Below are 15639 nucleotides of genomic sequence, written 5' to 3' on the forward strand. Positions count from 1 at the left end.
CAAATACCTTCTTATAGCTGTTTTGCCTGCTCGGAGCACTGCAGAGGGAGGGGGGCCCGAGATCCCCCCTGACAGCTGGGAGAAGGGGAGAGCAGTGGGGGATCAGCTAAGCGCTGCTCAGCGATTCCATGGCCTGCCGGAAGAGGAGAGCAGCGGAAGATCAGCTGTGCACCACTCTGCGCTTCGGTGATCCGCTGGAGCTCTCTTTCCCGATCTGAGCACTTCAGAGGGAGGGGGGACCGAGATCCCCCCCTGACAGCTGGGAGAAGGGGAGAGCAGCGGGGGATCAGCTGAGCGCTGCTCAGCGATTCCATAGCCCGCCAGTGCTCTCTTCCCGGATCCGAGCACTGCAGAAGTGGGGGGGGGGGGGGCCCGAGATCCCCTGCGGACAGCTGAGAGAAGAGGAGAGCAGCGGAAGATCAGCTGTGCGCCGCTCTGCGCTTCCGTGACCCGCTTGAGCTCTCTTCCCTGATCTGAGCACCACAGAGGGGGAGGGGGCAAGATACCACGCTGACACCTGGGAGAAGAGGAGGAGAGCAGTGGGAGATCAGCTGAGCACGGAGTGGCGCTGTACTGAAGGTATTTGACACCATTAGATTACAGAAACACATCTTTTACATTATTAACTACTGTAATAGAGAAGATTCTAGCAGTTTACAACCACTATAAACTAGGGCTTATATTGCAGCCTTCCCCGAATATCACACTAGGTCTTATTTTCAGGGTAGGTCTTACTTTTGGGGAAATATGGTAGAAGGTTATGCTTTGTTCATATTTCACGTCTGAGGTTTACAACCATTTTAAGTTAGGTTAAAAATAAAAGTTTATTTCAATGTGTAAGAATAACACCAATGAAATTCTGTTCCAATGCTGGATGGAATATGACAAAAGGTGTATTTTTAATCAAACCATTTGGTCATATATTAGTATTGTATGCTTAATCTGCCTGCATATTATACTACCTGATTGTACAACCTGCATTAGAACTATGTAATGTAGGGGTCTGTGCCATTGTATAGAAATTGATTGGATTATATAGGTTTATCTCACATTATATACATACAGTCAGGTCCATAAATATTGGGATATCGACACAATTCTCTTCTTTTTGGCTCTATACACCACCACAATGGATTTGAAATGAAACGAACAAGATGTGCTTTAACTGCAGACTTTCAGCTTTAATTTGAGGGTATTTACATCCAAATCAGGTGAACGGTGTAGGAATTACAACATTTTGTATATGTGCCTCCCACTTTTCAAGGGACCAAAAGTAATGGGACAGATTAACAACCATCCATCAAACTTTCACTTTTTAATACTTGGAGCAATGTCCCTCTGTCCCTCTGTCCCTCTTTTCTCCTTATTTGTCCCTCATTTTGGTCTGATCTATATAGATGTATATAAAATGCACTATTTATCTATCTATCTATGCAGTATTTATCTATCAAAAAAGTGTTTTCCAGTGCTAAATCTTTCATCTGATTTCTAAATTGCTGCATTTGTAAATTCCAAAAACCAATATAAAGGAATAGTAGTGGCAAAAAAGCACTTGTGGGTTTAACCAATCTTGTTTTTTTTTGTACAATTCTCCTTTAAGGGGGCATGGCAAGGGGGGTGTCCTATGCCTGCATACTTTTGCTGATAGGTGTCCCTCGTTCCCAACTCAAAAAGTTGGGAGGTATGTATATAGCTTTGGTAAATGTAAATGAGATTTTATAGGGATTGTACATTTAGGTTGTAGTGTGTATGGCAACCCTTACACGGACACTACTGAGCATGAGAAACTGACGCTAGGTCCACATTAATTAAAAAAAAAAACTTTTATTAATGTGTGCTTGCAAAATAAAAACATGTTTCTACATATACTTTACAATTATATATGTCCATGGGGGCAGCCATTATGGCTCCTTACATATTCAGACTAGGTTTCCTGTTTTGTATTGCAGCGCAGTGTTTGTGCTTCAGTGTTTTGCTCTCGCAGTGCTTTTCTTTTCTTCTGCTCAGGCCGACTGCAAACAAAATAATCTTTATGCGGCTTGTCGTGTCATTGACATAAAAATTAATCAGATGCGCTCTTTCATCGTTAGCTGGGAAAACCCACATTTGCATTGAACGTCAGCAGCTCCCCGTTTTATACGAGGTATTGTGCTCTTCACAAGGTGCTGCAACAGATGGTGTCACAGTCGGAGAGAGAGACTGCAGTCTGATGGCGTGAAACAGCAAAACCTGAACCCAGTTCAAGAGAAATAAAAATAGGAATGGGCTATAGTCACCAGCATTCCACTATGATATTAGCAAATGGCATAAGTTTTAAAAGTTAAACTGGTTGTAACCCTAAAATAAAAAAAATTAAAAAAAAAAGAGATCCTGTTCCCTTATAGAAGATTAAACTGCACAGTGCTTGTGTTGTCTAATCTGTCCCTCTCTAAGCTGTAAAAAAAACTGGTGGATCCTGCCTGTTCCAGTGTCCCCTTTAAAGTGGTTGTAAACTCTGGGAAAAGAAAAAAAAAAAAAATACAACCTTCAAGACAAAGGCATAATGAGCTATTATCAGGGGCGGCTCCAGACAATTTTTTTTGGGGGTGCTGTGTGGGTGCTGAAAGTATAAGTGGTGGTGCTAGTGCGGCACAAGTCGCCCTCTTGAAGGCGTGATCAAAAAGTGGGTGTTTTTTCATGGTCTCTCCCATTGTATAGACAAAATAGGGCCTTCGGGCACACAGAATTGTTGGAGTAAAACAAGCTCAAATGGAACCAGCGATGATAAACCCCAGTATGTATAAGGGCCAGGAATGATAACCCCTAGTACATGTTAGGGCCAGCCAGAACACCCAGCACAGCATAACAGTGAGGGACAGTACACAGCATATAGTGCAGAGCAGGAGTGACCCCTTAGAGTGCCCAGATTAGGAGTGACCCCATAGAGAAAGTGCCCCCTTTAGAGGGCCCAGAGCAGGAGAGTGCCGACTTTAGAGGGCCCAGAGCAAGAGAGTGCCCCCTTTAGAGGGGCCAGAGCAAGAGAGTGCCCCTTTTAGAGGGCCCAGAGCAGGAGAGTGACCCCATATACAGTGCCCGCAGTAGGACAGTGACCCTCATATACAGTGCCCACAGCACAACGGTGACCCCATTACACAGTGCCCACAGCACAATGGTGACCCATTACACAGTGCCCACAGCAGGAGAGTTCCCTTTTTAGAGTGCCCAGAGCAAAACAGTGGCCCCTTAGAGTGCTCAGAGCAGGAGAGTTCCCCAGTAGAGAGAGTGCCCTTTAGATCACCCAGAGCAGGAGAGTGGCCCCTTTAGAGCGCCCAGAGCAAGAGAGTGGCCCCCTTAGAGAGAGTGCCCTTTAGAGTGCCCACAGCAGGACGGTGACTCCAAACACAGTGCCCACAGCAGGACGGTGACTCCAAACACAGTGCCCACAGCAGGACGGTGACTCCATACACAGTGTCCACAGCAGAAGGATGACCCCATACACAGTGCCCACAGCAGGAGGGTGACCCCATACACAGTGCCCACAGCAGGAGGATGACCCCATACACAGTGCCCACTGCAGGAGGATGACCCCATACACAGTGCCCACAGCAGGAGGGTGACCTCATTAACAGTGCCCATAGCACGACGGTGACCCCATACACAGTGCCCACAGCAGGACGGTGACCCCATACACAGTGCCCACAGCAGGACGGTGACCCCATACACAGTGCCCACAGCAGGACGGTGACCCCATACACAGTGCCAACAGCAGGACGGTGACCCCATACACAGTGCCCACAGCAGGACGGTGACCCCATACACAGTGCCCACAGCAGGACGGTGACCCCATACACAGTGCCCACAGCAGGACGGTGACCCCATACACAGTGCCCACAGCACAACGGTGACCCCATACACAGTGCCCACAGCACAACTGTGACCCCATACACAGTGCAAGAGCAGGAATGTGACTCCATGGAGTCCAATGGCGCACTGTTATGGGGACATCTGATCATCATTTGGGCACTGTAAATAGCAGGCACAAGCACTCCTGATCTGCGTGGCATTCTAATGATTGCAGTACATGTGCCCAATAAGAGGGCTGATATCCAGGGATTTCACTGCTCAGTCCAGATCAGGCATGCCCCTCAGTCAGTGCCTGTGTAATGCTGCTATAGATCAGAGGACTGGAAAGCTCCCCCCCCCCTCTCTTCCAGGCTCAGCAGCTACATTAAAAACAGAACGATGCCTGTAGCAGTGATCAGTCTCGCTCCTCCTAGGCCTTCCTCCTCGGAGCACACCATGTAACACACACACCCCTCTTATCCTCTGACACTGGCAGGCTCAGTCAGCTCTGCAAACTGCAATGCACTGAGTGCAGAATCTCCTTTCTGCTCCCTCCGCCTCTCTCTCCTTAGAATACCTGCTTCCTCCAGGTTCCTGGGGCACAGCACAGGGCTGGGCTCTCTCGGCTGCTTCCATCCCATTCATCTTTTGGTGGCAAATGCAGGAGATAGCATGTGTCACCACCCAGCACTGGATCAATCCGCCACTGATGCAGGCTCACCGCCCAGCCCCTGCCGGGTCTAACTGATCATTAGCGGCTGTATCCCTCTACTTCACAAAAGAGTCCCTAGTCTCTTGCAGACAGGATTCACAGCAGGTATCAAATAGTTTTTTAAAAATCCCGTGACTGTACTGTAATACCTCTGTGGAAATTTTGGGGGTGCTATGAGGGTGCTTGAATATTTTTTGGGGGAGCTTCAGCACACCCAAGCACCCACCTGGCGCCGCCACTGGCTAGTATACATCGCATACTAGCTCATTATGAAATACTTACCTTAGAACGAAGCTGTTGCAGCGCTCCCTGTACACCACTGTGATGGGCAACATGTCTCCAGAATGTTACTTCTGGGTTCGCTGGCTCCGGTGCTGTGATTGACCAGAGCCTCGATGATGTCACTCCCAAGCATCCACGCGGAAGCCGCCAGTCATGGCACAACAGCTGAAGAAATGCCATGAACGAGCTGTTTGTTCAGTGTGCATGTGCCGATGATGTCGGCACATGTGGATACAGTGAATATCTCCTAAACTGTGCAAGTTTAGGAGAAATTCACGGTACCTACAGGTAAGCCTTTTTTATAGGCTTACCTGTAGGCAAAAGTGGTTATAAAGGGTTTATAACCACTTTAAGCTGGGTACACACTATTTGTTTTTTTTTTGTTCAACCCACAAAAAAAATTGTCAGCGAGGTTAGTTCAGCAATCTCCCCCACTGAGCTGCTGTGTTCTGACAGGGGGATGCCCCCTCCCCCCCGCCAGAACACTTTGATTAGTGCTCTCTGCCATTGGCTGAGAGCGCTAAATGGGAGTCAGTCGGATGCTGGTTTTCCATCATGCATGTCCGATAGAAGCAGACCGACATACACACAGGCCAAATGTCTGACTTTTTTTTTGAACCAGCCGTGTGTACCCGGCTTTAGTGTGCTGACCACAGTAATCATGTCTGCTGATCCAAGATTATCGTGGTCAGGTTACGTGCCTCCGTCATCTGCTGCTCTCCTCTCTCACCCTCCCTCCCTGCCTGTCAGCTCTTGTGTGTGTGTGAGCCGTTCCCCCCTCCTGCCGCTATCAGTAGCTGGCAGTAAAGGTAAAAAAAATTACTATGTGGGCAAACGACACAAGAGCAGCGCTCTCAACAAAGGAGACTCCCGACAAATCTGAAGTGGAGTCTTTCCGCTGGGTGCACAGGCTTAAAAGATCTACATTCGTTGTAACAAGTATTCAGAAGAAAAGGTAGCCGGTAACTCCAGAATCCAGTAAAATTATTAATCTTTATTGCTACATATAGGTGGATAAAAACTGCTTATATGTTTCGGCACAAAGCCTTGATCACAATTACATAGAATTATACCATTGATTAGACTTGATTTTATGTAACTGATTAATTGTTTTATTGAAGTATCCACCCTCAAATGAGGTGTGTAGCATCTATATATGTTTGTCTTTCATTTGTAAAAATATGCTGTGATCAAGGCTTTGTGCCGATTGTGCCGAAACATTGTTAGCTGTTTTTATCCACCTATATATACCAATAAAGATTATTCATTTTACTGGATTCTAGAGTTGCCAGCTACCTTTTCTTCTGAAGAAATATTACTGCCAGCCCCTCTGTTCTATCAATCTATCCTACACTGTGTAAATGTTTGTATAAAACGATGCCTGTAAATACCTTATCTCATATCTTTTATGGCCTGTCACATGACCTCCGTCTGCTCTCCTCCCCATCTAAGGGCTACAGCGGGAGGGGCTGAGTGAGCTGAACAGCGGTCACGTGACCTCCATGGCTGACGTCAGAGGGAGATCTCGGCCCCGCCCCTCCTGCTGTAGCCCTTAGATCAGGGAAGGAGAAGTCACGTGACCGGCCATAAAAGATCTGAGATAAGGTATTTACAGGCATCATTTTATACAAACGTTTACACAGTGTAGGACAGATTGATAGAACAGAGGGGCTGGCAGTAATATGCTCAGACACCGCGCCTGCCCCCCCCCCCCCCCCCCCTCTGCCAGCACTACCTGAAAACACTGTAGCAGGCACTCGGATGGTCCTGCACAGTTCTGAGCTGAGTGTCACAGACATATTTTTTTACTGGCAACCTTTTCCTGTCACTGGCTGCCTGTAAAAATACTGACGATTGGCAACGCCAGATGATGTTATGACTGTGTTCTAAGGGTTTATTCAGCTGCACAAAACACAGGCATGCTGGCGTACGTTGTGAACGTGCTACGATTCATTGTTAACGTGCAATGCAGTACGTTTCAACTTCTATGGATCTCAATGCATGAAAGAGCATTGAGTTGCATTATAGCATGGTGGAACACTCTGTGCAAAAAGGAAACTTGTCCTATTTTTTTTTCTGAGCACACACAAGTGAAGAGTGTTGGTGTCAACAGAAGTAATAGGACATAAGGCAAATTGCCTTCTCTATGCGTGGGGTCATATGCGTCCCAACAGAGCTCCAGTCTTAAGTGATTAAGATTGAAGATTGCTACTTTTTCTTGCCTTGTACTGTATAATCCTTTATTGATTCAATAAGATCCTGTTTTCATGGGAAAAAACAAGTGAAGGGCAAGGTAAAATATAACTGATTGAATTAAAAGGAAAATACTTTATCATTTTGAATAATACACATGATGATGATGATTAATATTTTTTCCTAGATTTTTGCGTTTTTCTCCCACACTCCAAAGACATGCTGGTAGGTAAATTGGCCCTAGTATGTACATGTATGAGTGTGAGTTAGAGACTTAGATTGTAAGCTCCTTGAGGGCAGTGACTGATGTGAATGTACAATATATATGTAAAAGTGCTGTGTAAATTGACATTAAATAAAAAATATATTGATTAGATTACCCTTTACAAAAGTCTTAGGGCCAATTCACACCACATGCAGTCCAGCGAGTTGTTTTCTGCATGGAAAGTGGGTTACATGGTTTCCAATGGCATAGTTCACACCAGTGCAGTCAGTTCCAGGGCTTTCCAGTTCCAGAACAGAAAGTAGAACGTGCTGCATTTTTCCTGCACTGGACTGTACTGCAACACAGTAAAACACATCAAAAACACACTGGAATGCACTGTAACGCATCAAAAATGCATCAGAAAAGCACCGGACCCCAGTACAGTGAAAAAAAAAAACAGGAAAAAAAGCATCTGTAATGCATCTGAAAACGCAACAGAACGTGCCAAAAATGTGTCATAAACAGGCATGGAAAAATACATCTGGAATAATTCTGGAGTGCGTTTTTGTGGTAGGAACCAGTCCTTAAAGGGGAAATGAATTCCATTGAAACTAAACAAACAAGGTGGTTGGAGGAATCCCTGTCCCCATTAGGACATTGTATTCTGACAGCAGGACTGATCAGAATACAGTGCTGCAGCCATTGATCGACAAACATTTTCTGGTTTATCCATTCAACAGAAGCCTGTCGAACGGGGATAGCCATACATGGATCGAAATTCGGCTGGTCCCTGCTGAACCGGTTGAATTTCGATGGGTCTATAGCCAGCTTTAACACAGCAATGGCAGAATTTTAAAGATAAACTGCTTTTTCTCACTCTGTTCTAAAATACTCTAATCTTTAATCATATGTGAAAGACTTGTTTTCAGGAGGAGATTGATCTTATTTATAAATTATAGTGTATCCAAGAACAAAAATATAAAATATTGAAGTTTACCAGTAGGGATGAGCCGAACACCCCCCTGTTCGGTTCGCACTAGAACATGCGAACAGGAAAAAAGTTCGTTCGAACACGCGAACACCGTTAAAGTCTATGGGACACGAACATGAATAATCAAAAGTGCTCATTTTAAAGGCTTATATGCAAGTTATTGTCATAAAAAGTGTTTGGGGACCCGGGTCCTGCCCCAGGGGACATGGATCAATGCAAAAAAACTTTTAAAAACGGCCGTTTTTTTCAGGAGCAGTGATTTTAATAATGCTTAAAGTCAAACAATAAAAGTGTAATATCCCTTTAAATTTCTTAGCTGGGGGGTGTCTATAGTATGCCTGTAAAGGGGCGCATGTTTCCCGTGTTTAGAACATTCTGACAGCAAAATGACATTTCAAAGGAAAAAAGCCATTTAAAACTATTCGTGGCTATTGCATTGCCGGTCTGACAATACACATAAAAGTTCATTGATAAAAACGGCATGGGAATTCCCCACAGGGGAACCCTGAACCAAAATTAAAAAAAAAAAATGACGTGGGGGCCCCCCTAAATTCCATACCAGGCCCTTCAGGTCTGGTATGGATATTAAGGGGAACCCCGGCCAAAATTTAAAAAAAAAAAATTACGTGGGGGTCCCCCTAAATTCCATACCAGATCCTTCAAGTCTGGTATGGATTTTAAGGGGAACCCCGCGCCAAAAAAAAAAAACGGCATGGGGTCCCCCCAAAAATCCATACCAGACCCTTATCCGAGCACGCAACCTGGCAGGCCGCAGGAAAAGAGGGGGGTGCGAGAGAGCCGCCCCCCCTCCTGAACCGTACCAGGCCACATGCCCTCAACATTGGGAGGGTGCTTTGGGGTAGCCCCCCAAAACACCTTGTCCCCATGTTGATGAGGACAAGGGCCTCATCCCCACAACCCTGGCCGGTGGTTGTGGGGGTCTGCGGGTGGGGGGCTTATCGGAATCTGGAAGCCCCCTTTAACAAGGGGACCCCCAGATCCCGCCCCCCCTGTGTGAAATGGTAAGGGGGTACAAAAGTACCCCTACCATTTCACTAAAAAACTGTCAAAAATGTTAAAAATGACAAGAGACAGTTTTTGACAATTCCTTTATTTAAATGCTTCTTCTTTCTTCTTTCTTCTATCTTCCTTCATCTTCTTCTTCTTCTTCTGGTTCTTCTGGCTCTTCTGGTTCTTCCTCCGGCGTTCTCGTCCAGCATCTCCTCCGCAGCGTCTTCTATCCTCTTCTCCTCGGGCAGCTCCGCACCCATGGCATGGGGGGAGGCTCCCGCTCTTCTCTTCATCTTCTTCTCTTCTTCATCTTCTTCTTCATCTTCTTCTCTGCTTCATCTTCTTCTCTTCTTCATTTTCTTCTCCGGGCCGCTCCGCATCCATGCTGGCATGGAGGGAGGCTCCCGCTGTGTGACGGCGTCTCCTTGTCTGACGGTTCTTAAATAACGGGGGGGGCCACCCGGTGACCCCGCCCCCTCTGATGCACGGTGACTTGACGGGACTTCCCTGTGACGTCACGGGGAATGCCACAGGGAAGTCCCATCATGTCCCGTGCGTCAGAGGGGGGCGGGGTCACCCCCCGTTATTTAAGAACCGTCAGAAGAGGAGACGCCGTCACACAGCGGGAGCCACCCTCCATGCCAGCATGGATGCGGAGCGGCCCAGAGAAGAAGATGAAGAAGAGAAGAAAAGAAGAAGATGAAGAAGAAGATGAAGAAGAGAAGAAGATGAAGAGAAGAGCGGGAGCCTCCCCCCATGCCATGGGTGCCGAGCTGCCCGAGGAGAAGAAGATAGAAGACGCCGCGGAGGAGATGCTGGACGAGAACGCCGGAGGAAGAACCAGAAGAGCCAGAAGAACCAGAAGAAGAAGAAGATGAAGGAAGATAGAAGAAAGAAGAAAGAAGAAGCATTTAAATAAAGGAATTGTCAAAAACTGTCTCTTGTCATTTTTAACATTTTTGACAGTTTTTTAGTGAAATGGTAGGGGTACTTTTGTACCCCCTTACCATTTCACACAGGGGGGGCGGGATCTGGGGGTCCCCTTGTTAAAGGGGGCTTCCAGATTCCGATAAGCCCCCTGCCCGCAGACCCCCACAACCACCGGCCAGGGTTGTAGGGATGAGGCCCTTGTCCTCATCAACATGGGGACAAGGTGTTTTGGGGGGCTACCCCAAAGCACCCTCCCAATGTTGAGGGCATGTGGCCTGGTACGGTTCAGGAGGGGGGGCGCTCTCTCGTCCCCCCCTCTTTTCCTGCGGCCTGCCAGGTTGCGTGCTCGGATAAGGGTCTGGTATGGATTTTTGGGGGGACCCCACGCCGTTTTTTTTTTTTGGCGCGGGGTTCCCCTTAAAATCCATACCAGACCTGAAGGGTCTGGTATGGAATTTAGGGGGACCCCCACGTCATTTTGTTTTAAATTTTGGTTCGGGGTTCCCCTGTGGGGAGTTCCCATGCCGTTTTTATCAATGAACTTCTATGTGTATTGTGGGACCGGCAATGCAATAGCCGCGAGTAGTTTTAAATGGCTTTTTTCCTTTGAAATGTCATTTTGCTGTCAGACTATTCTAAACACGGGAAACATGCGCCCCTTTACAGGCATACTATAGACACCCCCCAGCTATGAAATTTAAAGGAATATTACACTTTTATTGTTTGACTTTAAGCATTATTAAAATCACTGCTCCTGAAAAAACGGCTGTTTTTAAAAGTTTTTTTTGCATTGATCCATGTCCCCTGGGGCGGGACCCAGGTCCCCAAACACTTTTTATGACAATAACTTGCATATAAGCCTTTAAAATTAGCACTTTTGATTTCTCCCATAGACTTTCAAAGGGTGTTCCGCGGCATTCGAATTTGCCGCGAACACCCCAAATTGTTCGCTGTTCGGCGAACTGGCGAACAGCCAATGTTCGAGTCGAATGTGAGTTCGACTCGAACTCGAAGCTCATCCCTATTTACCAGTTTACCAACCAAGTTGATTGTACAATCCTCTTTAGATCTACCATCAATGTATTGCACAGACTTTTCTGAAACTCGTTTGGCTGTACTTCTCCAGTTCGTTCTGAACTCCTGTGACCCGTTTTCAGCAGACAGTGGGCTGAAGGGTCCAAATAAATTGTATTACTCTAAATATCAACTTCTACTACAGCACCAGTACTGTAAAGCAGGGATCCTCAAACTACGGCCCTCCAGCTGTTGCAGAACTACACATCCCATGAGGCATTGTAAAACTCTGACATTCACAGACATGACTAGGCATGATGGGAATTGTAGTTCCTGAACACCTGGAGGGCTGCAGTTTGAAGACCCCTGCTGTAAAGGGTCAGTGCTCAGGATTAGTTAAAAAAAAAAAAAAGTTACCTTTGACACCTGGGACAATTCACTGTTCTATCATTGCTGATTCTGAGTATTTTTGATCCACCATTAAAAAAAGTTGTATCATGTGTTTATGTTAATTTAACAGCATCTTATCTCATCTGTCCACTGATAACCCCTAATAGAATATCCCTTCTAACCCAGCTTAGCCCACCAGTGACACAAACCAGCCATGTTTTGTCAAAGTCATCAAAGAAATGGCTTACATCTTGCTGATAAGTAAACAAGCAGAGATTGGGCTCAGCGGGGATGTTTGCTTCTTCTGCTTACTGTTATCATTTCAAATTCTTATTTTTAGTTCAGTTCCCACGAGAGACCATGTCTGTATGGAGTGTGTCTTCCCGTTATTGTGCAGGTTCCCTTTAGTTGGCTCTTTCCTTAACGCAAAGATGTATCTGGTAGGTTAACTGACCTTGGACCATGTGATAGTGTATAGGTGTATTAAATTAGTGGGGACTCGTGTCAATACCTGACATACTCAGAATGGAATTTTTCGGCATTATAAAAAACAATATAATAAATAATAGGGTCATTACGGGTTAAATATAACGAATATTGCAAGATTTGTACTTTGGTAGAGTTAAGCAAAGGTGGATCCATCTAAGAAGTATTTATTAGGTGGAAGACCTCATTTTATCTGGGAAAACTTTTCACTTTTCACTAACACTAAGAAAACATTGTGTCTGAAGGGCCCACAGATGCAAAGCCCATGTCTAAGGGTGATCATAGATAGGCAGATATTTCTGCAAAGACTACAAGTAGAGATATTTATTCATCCCTGGTTAGGCTTTTGCAGTGATGTGACTCAATTCTCACCCAACCTTGATGGATATGCATGTAAGATTTTTTGCCTCTTCCCTTTTCTACATTGAAAAGTGAAAGCTTTGGTTCACTCAGAGGGACATTTTCCAATCCTGGCCGTCCACCTCCCTAATATTCTCCTAATCATTTTATGTTTTCTTTGGCAGCTCCTGGAGTTACAGATGCGGCTGAATAATGACCATATCCTACTGGGACAGGCGCAGGAGGACAACCAGTGTTTACACCGAAGGGTAGAAGAACTGACAACTGAGGTGACCACTATGGAGAAAAAGGTAAGAACACTGCGACTGGCCAATGTAATGTAGCTGTGATTGTTGATGGACTATTGTCACTCGAGATGCTCCCAATTTAAAGTGTATTAAAGCCAAGGAGGACAACCAGTGTTTACACCGAAGGGTAGAAGAATTGACAACTGAGGTGACAACTATGGAAAAAAAAGGTAAGAACACTGCGACTGGCCAATGTAATGTAGCTGTGATTGTTGATGGACTATTGTCACTCGAGATGCTCCCAATTTAAAGTGTATTAAAGCCAAGACTTTTTGTTTTGGATGGACTGAGGAAGCGTTAGAACCCCCTCTAGCCAAAATGATTTTTGGAGTTTTTTATAGTGTAGGGAAATCACCCCTGTCAGTTGTTTTTTTTTATTTGTGTGTGGGAGATTTCCCCTTACTTCCTGTCCCAGAAACATAACAGGAAGTGAGAGGAAATGTTATTAAAATGTGAGACATCCTCTCAGAAAAAAGAGAAGGCTTAAAGAGCTAGCACTAAGGCCCCTTTCACACGACTGTTCCGATCAGTCTTCCATTTGGACTTGATTGGAAGGTCCATTCAACCCTATGGACCGACACAAGTCCACTTGCAACCGCCCACCTCCTGTCTGTTTACACCCGGCCGCCCATAGAGCAGATCAGGCTTTGTCTGTGTCCTCTATGCTTAAACACAGACCTGTCGTCTGCCTGCTCTGATCTGATCAGGAGGGAATCAGTGGATATATCAGTTGCTGATCACATTGTCCTCACTGTGAGAAAGGGGTCTTAACATCAAAGCACCACATCCCACAATTTTATGAAAGATCCAAAACATCAGAAGTAGGCTGGTTTTTAAGGTGCAATTGAGAGCACATATGTAATATAAAAATATTAAAAAATAGTAAACAAATAATTTATTGCTACAGGTAAAAGTATCATATGTATACATTAAATCATAACTAACGTCAAAAGACAGAAATTACATACGTATATGCTCCAAGTTTCAATTCTCAATTGTTTCATCCTCTTTCTATAAAATTTTGTGTAAATTTAGTTCCCACAAAAGCCTAGAATCATTCTTTTAGATTATAAATTATATAAATTATTACTGTATATAATATATACATAGTGTCCTCTGATTCCTCTTGTTTTAAAAAAGAGGTTGTAAAGGCAGAAGGTTTTTTAACTTAATGCATTCTATGCATTAAGATAAAAAGCCTTCTGTGTGCAGCAGCCCCCCTAACACTTACCTGAGGTCCCTCTCTTTAAAGCGATGTCTATGGGTGTCTTAGCCGTCCGAGATTCTCCTTCCTGATTGGCTGAGACAAAGCAGCGGCACCATTGGCTCCCGCTGCTGTCAATCAAAATCAGTTAGCCAATCAGGGGATAGAGGGGGCGGGGCCTGAGTCAGGCTCCATGTCTGAATGCACACAGGGAGCTGTGACTTGGGTGCCCCCATAGCAAGCTGCTTGCTGTGGGGGCACTGAACAGGAGGGAGGGGCCAGGATCACAGAAGAGTGACCCGAGAAGAGGGGGATCCGGGCTGCTCTGTGCAAATCCACTGCAACAGAGGAGGTACTGTAAGTATAACCATAGGGGTGCGCAGCCTATTGCATTAGGGTGTGCACCCCAAAGCTCAAACACGTGTGTGTTTGCGTGTGTATGTATGTATGTATGTATGCATGCATAATATATACACACACACTCTTATAAATAAAGCTAAAAAACATTTTAAAATGTATTAAAACATGAACGGTGTTAGTAGGGCAGTGGACAAGTCAGTAGGGCAGAGGTTGGTGGTAGTAGTTTTTTATTTTTATTTTTTTACAATTTTTTTTAGGAGCCCCATTTGGGGGTTTTGGTGAAGTATCTGCAGAGTGAATCTGCACTGCACAGGGTGATTAGGGTGTGCCCAGACACACCTGGCACACCCCTACGCATGCCTATGAGTATAACATGTTTGTTATTTTTATAGGAAAAATAACAAGCCTTTACAATCACTTTAAATTGAATTATAACTGTTATGAAAAGCCAAAAAAGCAGCTGCAGCTACATGGATTTACTGGGGATATGAACACATTTTCAAAATAAGAAAAAATATTTCAAGGATACTACTAATTTAGCATTTTGTGTAAGCGATTAATGCCCTATAATACTTAATGTAATGAATGTGACTTTAGTACTTCTTTAAAGCATTAGCATGATTTAAATAGTAAAAAATCACTATACAATATACAAGTGTCCTATTATCCTATTATCCTATTATCACCACTAAAAAATTAAAAAATAGTGAGGCGCTGTAGGTATAAAAAACATGACTGATCCCTATATATAAAGTGCAATCCTGTGTCCTTTTGTGTATAATAAATGTGTTCCTGTGTCTATGCAATAAATGTGATGGTTGGTAAACCTAGTTTATCAATATATTGGTATCAACCTTATACACAATTCATACAATTAAAGTGACTAGAGTGCATAAACAATAAAAATCCATGTGTGTCCGGTCTGAACACCTGGTGATAACCACAGTGCTTAAATGTGTACAGATAAAATAACTTGAAATAGTAGATAAACCCAATAACCAGACTTATTAAATAATACTTAACATACAAATTCATATAATTAAAGTGATACTGGTGCTTAAATGTCCAATGTTTCCTAATGACTCACGATTGGACACTGAATAGCAGAAGAAATGTTATAAATCCTTTGATATATTCCTTAATAAAAAAGTCCTTCAAACATTCCGAGTGTTTGTGCTCTTTCCCTTCACCATTAATTGTGACAGTTTATTGTATGGGTGACAATAAATCTTGCTTCCCGTGTTACCTCCGTGCTCTCTAGCCTATAACCTTAAGTATATTAAAAGCCAGCATAGAATGTAGTTCAACGGACGGTGTGCGGTGACCTCTCAGGTTCCTCTATGGGGATATCCACTGCTCTGTTTTCTGTGCTGAGTCTCTGTTCCTCCTAGG

At 44.6% G+C, this 15639-nt stretch overlaps 1 protein-coding gene across 3 annotated transcripts in view; it reads left to right on the forward strand.

The window, feature by feature from the left end:
• The window catches only part of LMNTD1 (lamin tail domain containing 1), a 246028-nt gene that overhangs the window by 97012 nt on the left and 133377 nt on the right, over positions 1 to 15639 (forward strand). For all 3 annotated transcript variants that reach the window (XM_073621760.1, XM_073621758.1, XM_073621759.1), the window contains one exon: positions 12561 to 12686. In XM_073621760.1, coding sequence (XP_073477861.1) covers positions 12561 to 12686 — 126 coding nt within the window. The remainder of the gene's footprint in view (positions 1 to 12560; positions 12687 to 15639) is intronic.

This window comes from Aquarana catesbeiana, linkage group LG03 (genome assembly GCF_042186555.1).
Source record: "Aquarana catesbeiana isolate 2022-GZ linkage group LG03, ASM4218655v1, whole genome shotgun sequence".
In the NCBI taxonomy this organism is placed as follows: domain Eukaryota; kingdom Metazoa; phylum Chordata; class Amphibia; order Anura; family Ranidae; genus Aquarana; species Aquarana catesbeiana.